At 48.6% G+C, this 16523-nt stretch overlaps 1 protein-coding gene across 4 annotated transcripts in view; it reads left to right on the plus strand.

The window, feature by feature from the left end:
* Positions 1-1761: 1761 nt before the first annotated feature.
* The window catches only part of Glt1d1 (glycosyltransferase 1 domain containing 1), a 70519-nt gene continuing 55757 nt past the window's right edge, over positions 1762-16523 (plus strand). The window contains exons 1-2 of one of the 4 annotated variants that reach the window (XM_006970658.4): positions 1762-2318; positions 12527-12675. In XM_006970658.4, coding sequence (XP_006970720.2) covers positions 1969-2318; positions 12527-12675 — 499 coding nt within the window. In that variant the 5' untranslated portion in view covers positions 1762-1968. Of the gene's footprint in view, positions 2319-2436; positions 2582-5182; positions 5217-12526; positions 12676-16523 lie in introns of those variants that run through there. The other 3 variants (XM_042268318.2, XM_042268317.2, XM_076560436.1) reach the window with 3 other exon arrangements.

Below are 16523 nucleotides of genomic sequence, written 5' to 3' on the forward strand. Positions count from 1 at the left end.
TTTCAATCCTCCTTTTAAAAACACAGCTTTAAGCCAGGTGGCGCTGTGGTGGCGGCTGCGGTGGCGCACACTTTTAATCCAAGCACCTGAAGAGGCAGAGGTGGCCAAATCTCTGAGTTCGAAGCTAGCCTGGCTACACAGAGAAAGCCTGTATTGAAGAGTTTTTCAATAGAAACCAACCAAACCAAACCAACCAACCAACCAAACAAACAAAAACCCTATACTTTTAATCCCAGCACTTGGGAGGCAGAGGCAGGCAGATCTCTGAGTTTGAGGCCAGCCTGGTCTACAGAGTGAGTTCCAGGACAGAAGTGCTGCATAGTGAGACCCTGTCTCAAAAACAAAACAACAACAACAACAAACAAAACAACAAAAAACCCAAGCATCTCAGAAAGTTATCTAAGCTGGCCTTGAATTTTCCATTCTCTTGTATTAGCCTCTTGATCAGCAGAAGGGTTTATAAGTGTGTGTCATCATACTCAGCATGCACCAACTGAGGTCATATACATTTTCTTCTGTTGATTTATAGATTTAGATTATGGTGGCAGAGGGGACTTCAAACCTCCTCCCCCATTTTTCTCTGATAAATGAGCTTCACTGAAGCTGACAATGGGTCCCACAAGGGTAGCATTTCCCAGCTTCCTTGTATCCTCAAAGCACCCATGTAGCCATTAAGAAAACACAATCACAGATCCTGTGAATTTCCAGGAATATGCCTTAAAAATGAAACACAGTATTCTGAGGACATCATTTTTTTGCCTTCCTTCCTGCTGCCTGGAATACGGACGTGATGGTTGATCTCCAGATTCAAAGATTAATTCTGGGAGGCTGAGGCCCTGAGTTTGAATCCCAGAACCTACATCAGACAGTTCATAACCACTTGTAACTCCAGCTCTATAGGATTTGACACCTTCTTCTGGCCTCCATAGGCACCTAAACACACACACACACACACACACACACACACACACACACACACACACACAGACAACCAATAAATTTTTTTTGAAAAGGAAAGTTAGAAAAGAAACAGGTAATTCTGTATAATAAATACAAAAACCTTCCCTTGTTCCCTCCCTGTGGAGGGCAGGACAATTGGCCCCACTCTTCCCCTGCAGGGCAAGCTTTGGCCACTGGCAAATCGGCTCTGTGTTGCAGAGCTGGGCTGGGAGAATCCCACACAAAAGTCTCAGGCATCTACCCTTTCCCCTCTGAAGCTGTTGGGATGTTTTCGCGGGTGGGAAGAATTTGATTTCAGGGGTTATTAAGTTTAAAATAGTTGTCTATAATATTGCTCAGCTTTAAATACTGCACATGTCTTTGTGAAACACCATGAATTCATCCACATGTCATGTTAGAGGGCTCTGTCTTGTTCCACCCTTCCTGCTTCCTGCTGAGGTACACTTAGTGCAGGAGGCTCTCAGCCCTGGGCTCCCCACAAACCTAGCCTGGCTTCACACCATAGTCCTCTGGGGCTGGGGATACAGCTCAGGGCACAGAATAATAGGCTAGCAAGCAAGAAATCCTGGACTGTTGGAGTCCGCCTTTCCCCTCCCTTCCTCAGAATCTTGTGGCAGCAATCCTCCTGCCTCAGCCTTGGTATTGCTGAAACTACACTCCATTCTCTTCCTCTGAAGTTCACTGAACTTAGTTCAGGGATGTCAGGGTCTAAAAAAGGATGAACCGCCTGCCCTATGCCCTAAGGCTTCAGAGTCCAGGGCATCCTGGAGTTCAGGGTCCCCTCGAAGATAAGATTGTGCATAGTGAGGCTCGAACCCCCTCTCTGCATGTGGGGTTGCACCTCACATCTCACCTGGTCCTGGTAAGGGAGGGGGGTGGTGTCTCAGTTTCCTAGCCACCAGGTTGCATTTGGGAGCCCACTCAAGGCCACCATGGGAGGAGACACAGGGCCAACTGTGTTCTGGGTCCCCAGAACAGTGGATACTTCTCCACTTCCTGAGCTCGTGGATGCCTGACACCTGGGCTCGTGACCCCTCCCCACCCGATAGTCTTCTTAGGTCCCCTCCAGTCCCCAGCCCTCCCTTTTCCCTCCCCTCCCCTCCTCCCTCTCCTTCCCTCCCCCTCCCTCTCTCCTCCCTATCTTTCCCTCTTTCCTTCCCTCTTACCCTCCCTTTTCCCCTCCCTGCTCCTGAACCTGCGGCTCCGCCTAGGAGCGGCGGGCGGGACAAGAGTCCACCCGGACCCTGCCGCGGCCCGGGGCCTGGTAGCTCAGTCCTTGGAGGTAGCGACATGCGGCTCCTGTTCCTGGCGGTGCTGCGGCCACACACCGGCAACGCGGTCACGGCCGAGCGCCTACGGTATGTTGTGGGGCCTGAGCATCCCTCGCCTGGGGATGCCGGGCTGGGCCGGGCGCCGGAGCCGCGCGTGCACAAACGGCTGGGCCGTGGGCGCAGGTGCCGCGCGCGCGCGAGGGGGGGGGGGGGCTGCAGCTTTGATCCCAGATGCCGCTACCCTATCTGGCGATTGTGAGTGCCCTAGGATGCGGCAGAGGGGCAGCCTGGGCCAGCGCTGGCGGGGTTGGGGGAAGACTCAGCGGCTCTGCAAAGGCCTCCATGCAGAGGTGAGGTTTGGGGGAGAGTGCCCTGGGATTCGAAGGGGGGGCCCCACGTGGCTGGAGAAAGGCTGAGAGTCCTAGTGAAAGGCAGACCTACGTGGTTGGAGAAGGGCAGAATCCTGGTGGATGGTCCAGCACGTGCAGGGATCCAGGGTCTGCGTTCTGTAGCTGCTGTTCCCCGCCCGCACCTCCCATCTGGTTCTCTTCTGAACGCTCAGCTTATCTTGTTAGGTCTTTTTGCTTTGTGTTTACCTGGGACGGAAGCCTGGTGCCAGGACAAGGCAGGGAAGGCGGGTCCATTCGCCTCTGGCCATCTGGTTGCCTGCCTGGATCAAGCAGGGCTGGGCTGTATCAGTGGAAGGTAAATGCTTACAAGCCCACTTGGCCTAAAAGTTAGCTTGCTCTCCCCTCTTTTATCCCTCCCTTCCCCCCCCCCCACTTCACTTGCTTCATGAAATTTCCCAATGGCTTTCCTCTCTGTGGGTCTGTTTCCTCATCATGGGAAAGAGCCGTTGAGGCTACTCCAGCCCTCAGAGGCCACATTCAGCTAAAAAATGCGACAGTTCCTCTCAAGATCGCAGTGAACAACCAAAGGGTGGATGCTTTCCTGAAATATACTGGCGAAGAGACAGTTTGGATTTTGAGCTTCCCCTCGATCTAGTTCAGTCACTCATCTGTCTCTCTGGGCTGGTTTAGACAGAGCTCTTTTCAGTGAAAGAGAGACAAGGAGAATAAACAGAGAGGTACATCATTCCAGGGGGTGATTGGTGCTATCAAGCAACTGAAACCAGGCTGGGAGTGTGGCTAAGTTGGTCGAGTGTTTGCCAAACAAGCATACTTGAATCCCTGGGTTCTAGTCCCAGCACCGCATAAACCAGGTATGGTGGTACAAGACTATAACCCCAGCATTTGGGAGGTGACGGCAGAAAGGATCAGAAATTTGAGGTCATCCTCTGCCACTACCAAGTTCCAGGTCAGATTTGAGATCGTATCTCAAAAAACGAAACAATATGACCTTTGTGTTGGAGGGGTTCCTTCAGGCAATAGGGTCCAGGCTGTGCTCTCTGTAGAAGGAGCATGCAAGCCAAGACCAGGGGAGAGGCATCCATCCAGACCTGGGAAGATAGGTCTGGAAGGGCTAACAATAACACAGGTCCAGAGGTTCTGTTCTGAGCTATTCAAGGTATAGGAGGTTGGTGAGAGTCATCCAGCTGTCTTGTACACATGGTGGGAAGAACAGATTGTGTTTAAGATAAGCATTTAAACGTTAAGCACATGTTAGCTAACATTTGATTCCATGGGTGGGAACAGGTCCAAGGTTCTCTGGAACGGACTGATCACTGATTAATGAAACAGTAGAAAACATACCCAAATTTATGATATGCGAGGAGTACAATTGCTCATTAACCCAAAAGTGTGTGTGCCCCTTTCTATGAGGGAAGAGGGCTTGGAGAATGTGTGCCATTCCTAAGGGGACTAGTAAATAATTTGGGGGAGGCCTTGGTGGCCTCAGAGAAGCTCACATTGCCCTGGGATGAAGTTGCAGACCCACAGAACAGTGAGTGGCTGTAAATGATTCCTAGTAATATTGGACAGTGCCAAACTCAGACACAATGGGATATGACAGAGGGCTCTTATGGGACTTGGGGATCACAGTGTGAGCTCCCAATAAGTGACAACCTGTCCGTAATAAGCCAATTAAAGGTGTCAGAACCACCAAGTTCTAATTACTCAGCCTCATAGAAACTTTAGCATGTGTTACTTTAATGTGTGTGTGTGTGTTTTGTTTTTCAAGGCAGATTTTTTTCTGTGTAGCCCTAGCTATCCTGGAACTTGCTTTGTAGACCAGACTGGCTTTGAACTCAGAGATCCACCTGCTTCTGCCTCCTGAGTGCTAGGATTAAAGGTGCACTGTGCCTGGATAATAAATATATGTAAATATTTTTAATTGTGTGTACTTGTATGTGTCTGTAGGGATATGAGTATGTGAGTGTAGATTTGCAAAGTGGCCAGAAGGGGTCATTGGGTCCCCTGGATCTGATTTATAGGTGGCTGTGAGCCTCCAGACATAGGTGCTGCAAAAACAGTTTGTGCTTTGAACCTTTGAACCTTTCCTCTACACCTGAATCCCCTTTTTAACGTGGGTGCGGGGGTCCATATGCTTATGCAACAAGGAGTCTTCATCCAAATCCACTGAGCCATCTTTCTAGACGCCAAGGTGTGACTTTTGGCTTGGAACTTCAGTTTATATCCTGTAGCAGAGGATTTCTTTATGGCCAGTGAATGGGGGGTGGGGATTTTCAGGTTTTATGATTGGTTTCAGGGTTCGGGAGAGCTCAGATTTCTACCATCACCCCGGGAAGGAGACATTCTCTCAGTATTTTGTTGTCCTTTGCTTGCTTTGCATGAGACAGGGAACAGGGGGCAGGAGAATAGGAGGTCAGCCTCAGAGGCCTTACATGGGGGGGGTGTCATTTTCTGTGTCCCAACATCAAAGTGATGTTGATCAGTAGTGCCAAGGCAACAAACCTGTTGTAGTCAGGGTTGGGGATACAGCTGGAGATGTGGGCAGGACTCTGGTCACCAAAGGCCAAGAACCGCCACAGAAGGAAAGTAGTGATAGCTGCATGTATGATGGCAGGTAAGAGAGACTGAATCTGTGGGTCTCATGTATTTAACGATGGGGACGGCTGCAGACGTGGCTCAGTTAGCAGAGTGCTTGTAGCTCTGATGGTAGAGTGCTTATGACTCGGTTGGTAGAGTGCTCATGACTCAGTTGGTAGAGTGCTTGTGGCTCAGTTGGTAGAGTGCTTATGACTCGGTTGATAGAGTGCTCATGACTCAGTTGGTAGAGTGCTTGTAGCTCAGTTGGTAGAGTGCTTATGACTCAGTTGATAGAGTGCTCATGACTCAGTTGGTAGAGTGCTTGTTGGTTCAGCTTGCAGAATGCTGGCTTAGTATGCATTAGGCCTTGGGTTCGGTCCCCAGCCTTGTACCAGCTGGGTGGGGTGGTACTTATTGTGATCTCAGCACTCTGAATGTGGAAACCTAAGAAGTTTATAGTAATTCTCTGCTATATAATGAGTTCAAGGCCAGTCGGGGCTACACGAGACCCTGCCTATAAACAACAAATAAGCTATGTGTGGAGGAAGGCAGATCTCTGTAAGTTCAAGGCCAGCTGCTTTACTTAAGTGAGTTTCAGGCCAGCCAGGGCTACATAATGAGACTCTGTGGGAAAAAAAAAAGTTAAAAAAAGAAGCTGGAGATATGGTTGGGCAGTTAATAGCACTTGCCTCTCATTCAGAGGGTACTGAGGTTCAGTACCCAACACCCACGACAGGAAGCTCACAATCAGCTGTAACTCCAGCTCTAGGGGATCTGATCCCAGCTTTTAGTCTCCTTGGGCGCCCACGAGTGCACACAGGTACATACACATAAATAAATATATAATGTATTAATTATAATATAATTAAAACACAACTTTAAGCTGGGTGTTGGCGGCCCACACCTTTATCCCTGCACTTGGGAGGCAGAGGCAGCCTGGTCTACAGAGCGAGATCCAGGACAGGCACCAAAACTACACAGAGAAACCCTGTCTCAGAAAACCAAACCAAACAAACAAACAAACAAACAAACAAAAACCCCTACAACTTTAAAAAAAAATCATACAGTCAGAAGCCTAGAGCAGAGGCCCCTACTCTGGTCTCAGCATTTAGAAGACTGAGATAGGGGGATTTCAGTGAGTTCAAGGTTAGCCTGGGCTCCATAGACCTCAAAAATAAGTGTAATGCGGAGAACAGACCACTTCGTCGTCGTCATGGTGGAGATAGTGACACAGGAAGTGGATGTGATGTGAGCAGTGTCCGCAGTCACTGTGTCCATCTAGGACCAGGCCAAGGGCTTCAAAGAGCCCCTCCTCTCATGGGAAGGCGGCTGATTCTCAAAAATCTTTCGATGGCTCAAATTCATCTTAATACAGCCACCTGGATCAGTCCCTGCTTCTGTGGATAGCAGGAGTCTTCTTCCCCTCCCTCCATCTCCCCTCTCCCCTCTTTGGCAGTCTAAGAGACCAGGAACCCAGTGTCTCATGGGTGCTAGGCAAACAGTTTACCACTGAGCTACATCCCCAGCTGACCCCTTCTTTTATAATCAAACCCCAAAGTACGCCACTGTATGGGAAAGGCTTTCTCACGGCAGTACTTAAATTGAGTAGCTGAGGCAGAGACGACAGGCCAGAAACCCAAAGACATTTTGCTTTCCATTCTAGGCTTTTCTAGCATTTTAAAATTTGTTATTATTATTATTTTTTTTATCTTCTGAGTATGGGTGTTTTGTCTGACTATGTCTATATGCATGTATGACCGTGCAGTACATGTGTGCCGGGTGCCCATGGAGGCAGGAAGAAGCCATCAGATCCCCTGGAGTTGGACTTACAGATGGTTGTGAACCACTGTGTGGGTGATGGGAATCGAACCCAGGTCCTCTGCAAAAGCATCCATTTCTCTTAACCACTGAGCCATTTCCCCAGCCACCGCCACCAGCGTCATCATCAGTTTTGAAACAGTTGGGCCATGTACCTGAGTGACCTTGAACACCTCCCCCACCCCACAACGGGAACAGACCTGGCCCACGCTAGGCAAGACCTGGAACTTCTGATGATTCTCCCTCTACCTCCTGAGTGTGCGGATTGTAGGCGCGGGGCCACCACATCCCACCACAAAAAAGTTTCCTGACCTTTGCTTCGAATCATGCCATGCAGTACTCGCCCCACACCTGAGATCCCCACGGAGCACAGTGTTTGTGGCACTCCTGAGGGTTTCTGGGAAATGCTGCCAAGTGCCGAGTACTCTCAGCTCTCAGGAGCACAACACTATTAGCGTCATGTTGGCATAAGGCAGAGAGTGTTGCACCAGAATTGTCACGGGAAGAAGTGGACTTTGTGCAGGGGGTGGCAGCTGCTCTTGCCTCACCCAGGGAAATGCTGCCAAGTGCCAAGTACTCTCAGCTCTCAGGAGCACAACACTATTAGGGTCAGGTTGGCATAGGGCAGAGAGTGTTGCACCAGAATTGTCATGGGAAGAAGTGGACTTTGTGCAGGGGGTGGCAGCTGATCTTACATCACCCAGGGCAAGCTAGTGAGCAAACATTTTTTTTTTTTTTTTTTTTTTTTTTTGCTAAACCTTGAGATGAGATACCTTAGGGAAAGGGAGCAATCTGAAGCCTCCTGGGGAAGACACCATCTGCAGCCAGGAATCGCCCTCCCTTTCCTTACCACAGCTGTCTCTTCCCTCCTGAGTTCCGCTGCAATTGCCAGGCCTGTGGGTAGAAAACTTTTTTTCTTTTTGGTTGTTTTGAGACAGGGTTTCTCTGTGTAGCTTTGGAACCTGTCCTGGAACTCGCTCTGTAGCCCACGCTGGCCTCGAACTCACAGAGATCCGCCTGCCTCTGCCTCCCAAGTGCTGGGATTAAAGGCGTGCGCCGCCGCCGCCGCCGCCGCCGCCGCCGCCGCCGCCGCCGCCGCCGCCGCCGCCGCCGCCGCCGCCGCCGCCGCCGCCGCCGCCGCCGCCGCCGCCGCCGCCGCCGCCGCCGCCGCCGCCGCCGCCGCCGCCGCCGCCGCCGCCGCCACCACCACCACCTGGCTGAGTAGGAAAACTTTTTGAAGAATCCCATAGGGGGAAGTTTTCAAGTTTTCTGCCCTAGAGGAATGTACTAAAATCTCTGTGACAAAACTCCTGAGAGAGGTCAGAAGAGGAAAGCAGAATTTTGGATGAAGGTTTCAGACCTCTGAGTGTCGAGGGCTTGGCCCTCCTCCAAACCCAATAAGCTATGATCCATAAATTGATCCATCAGCAACATTAGTGCCTTCATGAGTCAGTCACCACCCAAAGACTACACCTGCACACACACACACACACACACACACACACACACACACACACACACACACACACCTTCAACTCTTGAACTTCTAGGGGGAAGATCTCATACCCAAACTATAACACAAGGACTCAGGAAATCATGGGTGCTTGGGAAGCACAGGGAAAGAGACTTATATCTTTCTGCCATAAGCAACAGGTGGTGGAAGGCAGTCAGCATTTAGACATTTGGCAAATGAGTATCAAAGGCAAGGTGGGTCCTCACGAAGCGGAGCTGACCCCTGCAGCTCTTGTACGCCTGAAGCCAGCAGCCAAGCAACCCGAGCTGTGCAGATCTGTCAGAACCAAGCATGGCCATTTGGAAGGCGGTTCTGGCATGTTAATGCACAAAGCATTACCTAGTTATATGTGACCCTCTGACAGAAGTGCAGCGTGATGAGAACCCAGGAAAGGGGGGTGACTTGTGCTACAGCAGCCGATGAGAAGGCTTCCTTGTAGAGATGCCCCATCCTGTCCCATCTGAGACACCTTTGTCATACCGTAAAACCCACCCTTTAAAAGCCTATCATTCATGGTGCTGGAGAGTTGGCTCAGAGGCCAAGAGCCCTGGTTGCTCTTGCAGAGGACCCAGGTTCAGTTCCCAGCACCCACATGTTGACGAAGAACCATCTGTAATTCCAGTTCCAGAGGATCCAGTACCTTCTTCTGACCTCTGAGGGCACTGCATGTGTAAGGTGTACATACATATGTGCAGGCAAAATACTCATACACGTGAAATAAATATATATATGAAAGTGCTCACAGAGATCCGCCTGGATCTGCCTCCTGAGTGCTGGCATTAAAGGCGTGCACGGAGAAACCCTGTCTCGAAAAACCAAAAAAAAAAAAAGAAAAAAAGAAAAAAAGAAAATGCATAATTCAGGGGGTGGACTCCAGGGCCTTATGCATGTTAGGCAGGTGCTCCACTGCTGAGATATGTCCCTAGTCCATTATTTTATTTTTATTTTTATTTTTATTTTTTTCCAGAGCTGAGGACTGAACTCAGGGCCTTGCGTTTGCTAGGCAAGCGCTCTACCCCTGAGCTAAATCCCCAATCCCAGTCCTTTATTTTTGTCATTGTTTTGTGCCATGGTCTCCTCTATCCCAAAAGGCATTATTTAGTCCAGATGAGTCTCAAACGCAACAGAGACTCTCTTGCCTCAGCTTCCTAGGTTCTGGGATATCGGGTATGTAGCACCATGCCTGGTTTTAATTTCCTTGTGCTAGTATTTTTTTTGTAAACACAGGTCATGTCCATTATGGAAATTCTCATCCGTGACACACAGAAGCAATTAACTTTTACTGTTCACAGGAATAGGAAGAGGGCTGTAGGGACTGTGGAGATGGCTCAGCGGTTAAGAGTGCTTAATGTTCTTGCAGATGACCTGGGTTCAGTTCCCAGAATCCACATGGTGGCTCACAACCACCTGTAGTTCCAGTTTCAGTGAGTCTGATGTCCTCTTCTGGCCTCTGTGGGTACTGCATACACAAAGGCACACATGCACACACATAGGTATAATTTAAAAAATCATATAAATAAGTCTAAAAATATATAGGGCTGTTGCTGGGTTGAGGTGGATGGAGTGATTTCTAATCTTAAGTCGTGAATATGCAACTTGGTTCCCTCTCTTCCTGGAAATGAACCATTTATTAAAGTTTCTCTCTCTCTCTCTCTCTCTCTCTCCATATATATATATATATATATATATATATATATATATATATATACTCGTTTCTTTAAAAACCTTTTGCTGGGAAAAAAAAAAACACAATCCCTTAGGCATAATAGGTACTTTGTGACTTTGTTACTGAATTGAGTCATTATCTGACAGAAGGGATAAGGACAAAGCAGTTTAGAAGTGTGATAAGTCAGCTAGCCACCAGGGTAAAATTTCAGTCCACAGTGCATTAAGATTAAACATTATTATTTTTTTTAATTTAGAATGTTTATGAGATCATGCAGTGCTGTTTAAAGGACGTTTAGTAGATGAAGAACAACTTGCTATCATGCCTCTCATTATCCATGACAAGGCTCCCTTTCCCTTTCTTCCGTCCGGACTCAGCAGAGGTCATCGATCTCTCAGGCACTCATTCTCCAGGAGAGGTTATACTCCTTGCCCTCTGTCAACAGCTTCTCATTTCCCACGGCTTTTGGCTCACTTCTGCTCAGGGCACGTAGCCTTCTGACTCTTAGGCTGAGGTGAGCAAGAGCTGCAGAGTCGGCAGGCTTCCTCCTGGAGTGCTGGCCAGCGGCCCCCAGTGTTTCTACCCTCCCCAGAGAGTAGAGGGTGGGGGTGGGGCGGGGAGGGCAGTGCTGTTGACCTATAATGACCGGTCAAATTGAACAGTGAAAATGGTACGGCCAACTTGCACAATGTGAGCTGGGCAAAGTGACGCAGGTTTGTCATCCGAGCCACTTGGGAGGCTGAGGCAGGAAGACTGCAGGTTCAAGGTCTGCCTGGGCTACGGAGTGAGTTCAAGGCCAGCCTAGCAACCTGGTGAGGCTCTGGGAATGAATGTAGTTCAATGATGACCGAATCTTGCCTAGCTTGTGCCAAGCCATAGGTTGAATCTCCCACACTAGAAAATAAATACATAAATCAATTACAAAAAATAGAAATACAATATACTTTAGGAGCACTTAAGTCTTCAGACTCATGTTTTGATTTTATTTATTTTAGAAGAACTCTTTTTTAGAATAAAAAAATTATTGTATGCATACATACACACACATGCTCAATGCACATGTATGCATTGTATGTTTGCAGTTTCTACAGTGTCCAGAAGAGGGAATAAGATCCTCTGGAACTGGAGTTACAGACTGTTGTGAGCCACAGATAGGTGCTAGGATTTGAACCTGGGTTCTCCGCAAGAGGAGCCAGTGTTCTAACCTCTAAACCATCTTTCCAGCTCCAGAGTTGGCTTTATTTGCACAGTGCCATTAGCATGTTATGTATTTACCTTATACAAAGAGATGTTAGCTCAGGGGATGAGTCTCACCCCATACCCCAGAGTGAGCATGGCACCGAGGCCTCCATCTGCTGCTTCTTCCCAAGGCATTTTTGTTTTCACAGTGCGTTTGGATAGCAGATGACCCATGCTAGGCCAGTCTTGCTTACGGTAACAAAATACCTGAGGCTGAGTAACTTTATAAAAAAAAAAAAGAGGCTTCATTGAGCTCCTATTTCTAGAGATTTAAGGTGGGGGCCCACACTGGGGGACAGTCTTTAAAATGTTTTAAATCATCTTTATTGATTTACTTACACATTTAATGTAGAGCAGGAAGTGTCGGGGGAAGCCTCACATGCCATACATATGGAGGTAAGAGGACAACTTGGGACAGTTGGTTCTTGGCTTCCATCACGTGGATTGTAATGGGACCGAATTCAGGTTGTTAGCCTTGGCAGCGAGTGCCTTTACACCATGGAGCCATCATGCCTGCCCCTCAAAATCTTTCTCCAAGAAGTGAGTGACAGGGGCTGGAGAGATGGCTCCGTGGTTAAGATGGCTCATTGGTGGTTCTTGCAGAGGGCCTGGATTTGGCTCCCAGTACCCACATGGGAGCTCACCATCATCCAGAACTCTAGTTCTGCTGGATCTGACACCTTCTGGCCTCTGCAGGCACCAGGCATTATATGTGGGGCACAGACGCACAGGTAGGCAAAACCCTCAGAAGCCTCAAATGACATCAATGAATCTAAAAGAAATTTGAGTGTCAGCAGCTAGAAGATGCCTCTCGGGCACCATCTAGAGTGAAGGGACGGTGGGCAATTGACACAGTGGAATTGGAGAAGTGCAGACAGAGCTTTGAGGTAGTCCAATGCCACTGAAGGTGGTGAGGGGCTCGCTGTGTCCCAACGTTGTGATTACATCGGCCTCGATCCCAGCCACAGTCCGAGGTCTCGCAGGCTGCGGAATGGATGGTGACTGTCACCACCTCTGGCTCCCATCTGTGTTTTCCCTACAGACCGTCTTGAAAGCCTTAACCATAATGGCAACTCCAACTTTTCCCTCTCTCTGTTTTTTTTTAATGAAGGGACCACCTAGAAGCCGCAGGCCACATGTGCGTTCTGAGAGATGCCTTTGACTTTGAAAGCCCGGCTGAAATTGCCAAGCTCATCGCCGCGGAGAACCTGGAAGCAGCCCTAGCCCTTCACCTCTACCGAGGAGGCAGACTTCTGCAAGGTACACCCCTTTCAAGCTTCCAAAGTCACACGAGGCAGGCGGGGTGGGGCAGGGGGCGGGGATGCTGAAAAATACCGGATGTAGTGTCCTGTTCCCCAGAGACAAACTGAAGGCTTATACAAGGTCTCCATTTTTTTCCTATTAAGCAAATTTTCTAAATTTGGTAACTTGGCCACTTCAGAACAAGTAGATATTGATGATATCGTTACCGTAGAAATATCTGAGTGTCAGCCTGAGGCTAACCGTGGTGCTACCTGTGCATATTCACAGCATGGGGTCTCTCTCACAACGCTGTGGTTGCCATGGGTCAGAGCGTCTGTGTCTAGAGTAGCTCACTCACTCAGCTGTGGCTAGGAGACCTCTTTCCTCCCTACCTGGGCTTCTCCATGGGTGGGGTGTTGCAGTTTACTTCCCTGTTGCGATGATAACACACCCCGACAGATGCACCTTTAAGAGAGAAAAGGTTTGCTTTTGGGGGCTTACCGTCCCAGGTTACAGTCCATCATTGAGGAGGGGGAAGTCAAGGCAGGAACTTGAGGCAGCCAGTCACATCACATACAAAGTCAAGAGAAATGAATGCATGCCCATTTCCTACCAATGCCCCCTGCTCTATATTTATATCACTCAGGATTCCCTGCCTAGGGAATGGTAACACCGACAGTGAGCTGGGTCTTCCCACATCAATTAAACCAAGACAATCTCCACACAGACATGCCCACAGGCCAGTCTGACTCAGACAAACCCTTGCTGAGATTCTCTTCCTGGTAATTCTAGGTTGTGTCAAAGTTGACAATTAAAACGAACCATCGCAGGTAGTTTAAGTAGCTTTAGACATAGTGCCCAGCTTCTCTTGTAAAGAACATTCTAGCCGGGTGGTGGTGGCACATGCCTTTAATCCCAGCACTCGACAGGCAGAGCCAGGCGGATCTCTGTGAGTTCAAGGCCAGCCTGGTCTACAGAGCGAGATCCAGGACAGGCACCAAAACTATGCAGAGAAACCCTGTCTCGAAAACAAACAAACAAACAAAAGAACAACATTCCAGGGAGACAAAATTAGAAGCCACTTTCCCTTCTTTTTTTTTTTTTTTTTTTGGTTTTTCGAGACAGGGTTTCTCTGTGTAGCTTTGCGCCTTTCCTGGGACTCACTTGGTAGCCCAGGTTGGCCTCGAACTCGCAGAGATCCGCCTGGCTCTGCCTCCCAAGTGCTGGGATTAAAGGCGTGCGCCACCACCGCCCGGCTGCCACTTTCCCTTCTATGACACAGCCTCTGAAATCACCTAACATGCCAGGCATAGGGGTGGGCGCCTATAGTTCCCTGCACTTGGGAAGTAGAGGCAGGAGGATTCCAATTTTGAGGCCAGCTTAGGCAAGTACAAAGTAAGTTTTTTTAGGACTCAAAAAAAAAAAAATGAAAATGAAAGTCTTCCAGTGAATTCCGTAGTATGCTGTCATCATCTAGGTGGGAGCTACTAGGCTGAGCCATCAGCATGAGGAGGTGACCACCCTGGAGTTTGGCCATGGCTAACACTCACTCATACATTAATTCACGCACAGCTCCAGCTGTACATGGCGTAACTGAGGGCATGCACATAGATATTCTGCATTGTGATCGTAACACCCAGTAGATCTAAGGACTCCCTCCCACGACAGCACACATACACATCACCCATCCTTTACTTTTTTCCTTTGTGTGTGTGTATGTGTGTGTGTGTGTGTGGTGCACACATGAGCAGGTAGGTGTATATTGAGGTCTCTGTGTAGGCCTGAGGTTGGCGTCTTTTTCTCAATGGCTTCTCTACATTATTTTATTATTCTCTTACATTAATTTATATTTCTCTTTCGGGATGCTGGGAGTGGCAGCACACATGCCACAGTGCATCCAGAGGCCTGAATGGCAACTTGTGGGAGTTGGTTCTCTCTTCCCACCATGTAGGTCTCATGGATTGAACTCAGGCCGTAAGGCAGGTAGGTGCCTTAACCTCTGCCAGCCCTCTGTCTTTTTTTTTTTTTTTTTTTTTTTTTGAGACAGGGTTTTTCTGTGTAGCTTTGGTGCCTGTCCTGGATCTCACTCTGTTGATCAGGCTGGCCTCGAACTCACAGAGATCCGCCTGCCTCTGCGTCCCAAGTGCTGGGATTAAAGGCGTGTGCTACCACCGCCGGCCTCCCTCTGTCTTATTTTATTTAAGGCAGAGACTCTTAACTGATCATAAAGGTCACCAAATTTGGTGAGGCTGACTAATCGGTGACTTTCAGGAATCTGCTTCTTCCCATCGAGCCTCCCTGCCAAGGCTGGGGTTGCAGGCATACATTGCCCTGCGTGGGTTGCGTGGATTTGGGTATCTGAATTCAGGTCTACAGTCTTGCACGGCAGGCACTTTGCCAACTGAGTCAACTCCTTAGCCTTCTTTTTTGTCTTTTAGTCTTACATATCTCTGGCTGGCCTCATACCCACTAAGTAGTTGAGGATAGCCCTGAACTCTGCTCTCTTGTCTCCACCATGGGAGTACTGGGGTCACGTGTGCACATTACCAGGCCCAGTTCCCCAAAGTCATCTGGAGTCTTCATTTAACAGACATTTAAGCTGGGCGGTGGTGGTGCACGCCTTTAATCCCAGCACTCGGGAGGCAGAGCCAGGTGGATCTCTGTGGAGATCTCTGTGGAGATGGCTCTGTGGAGATCTCTGTGGAGATGGCTCGGCATACAAAGCATTTCCCATGCAAGCCTGATGATCCAATTTAAGTCCCCAGTACCTCTGTAACACCAGGTGACCACGGTGGCCTGGCTGTAATCACAGTGCAAGAGAGGCAGAGACCAGATCCTCAGATCAAGCTGGTTAGCTCCACTGGTTGAATGGGTGAGCTATGGATTAAGAGAGAGACCCTGCTTTGGTATATAAGATGGAGAATGATTGAATAAGACACTAGACTTGAGCTTCTGACCTCCACATGCATGTGAACCTGTTGTGAACAGGTGTGCAAGAGCACACACAGCACATACACATAGTCAAAGAACATTTTTTTTTCTGAGGCCTGTAAAACAAGGCTGACTCTCAATTCCACTAGAAGTTCAGCAGCACACAGATATATATGGTCTGAGGTTTTCCCAGAATGGAGAACATCATGGAGCCAAAATCAAGGGCACCGCCTGTCCCTCCTCTCTGGCTGCCCAGGGGCTTTGAGAGGGGACAGCAAAGGCCACACATGACAGTTATGGTGTTCAGTTAGTAGGCGGCAGATTCTGCCAACCATGAGATGTAGCCTTTGTGAAATAACGCTTGTTACTTCTTTTAAAGTGGCTCACGCACGCACCCCCACCCCACCCCACACAATGTATTTTATTCCCATGGTGGGGTTATAATATTGATTTTATTTTGTGTCTTTCTCGCCTGTGTTTGCCTTCCTCCCTTTCATGGTGTTATAGTACAAGCTGGGCATTTCTTTTCTGAAATGTCTGCGGCAGAAGGACTTTTATTTAAAAAACTTAAATTTGTGCGTGCGCGCATGCGTACATGATGTGCTAGCATGCCATAGCACTCACATGGAGAGCAAAGGATGACTTTGAGGAGTAGGTCCTCTCCTCTACCTTTAAGTGAATTTCAGAGATTGAATGTAAGTCATCAGGCTGTGGACAAGTGCTTTTAACCACTTAAACGATCTTTCCAGCCCTCCATCCTCGATTTTTTTTTCAATTCTGTATCTTCCCATGGGTAGTGAGCTATTTGGAGAATACTAGGTTAAACTACAAAGTTCATTTATGTGCCGCATTCCCTTGTATACGTGTCCTAGAGTCCTTTAGGTTTGTTTGTTATTTGAGGCAGTCTCATGTAGCCCAGGCTGGAACGCACTAAG

The sequence above is a fragment of the Peromyscus maniculatus genome, chromosome 23 (genome assembly GCF_049852395.1).
Source record: "Peromyscus maniculatus bairdii isolate BWxNUB_F1_BW_parent chromosome 23, HU_Pman_BW_mat_3.1, whole genome shotgun sequence".
In the NCBI taxonomy this organism is placed as follows: Eukaryota; Metazoa; Chordata; class Mammalia; order Rodentia; family Cricetidae; genus Peromyscus; species Peromyscus maniculatus.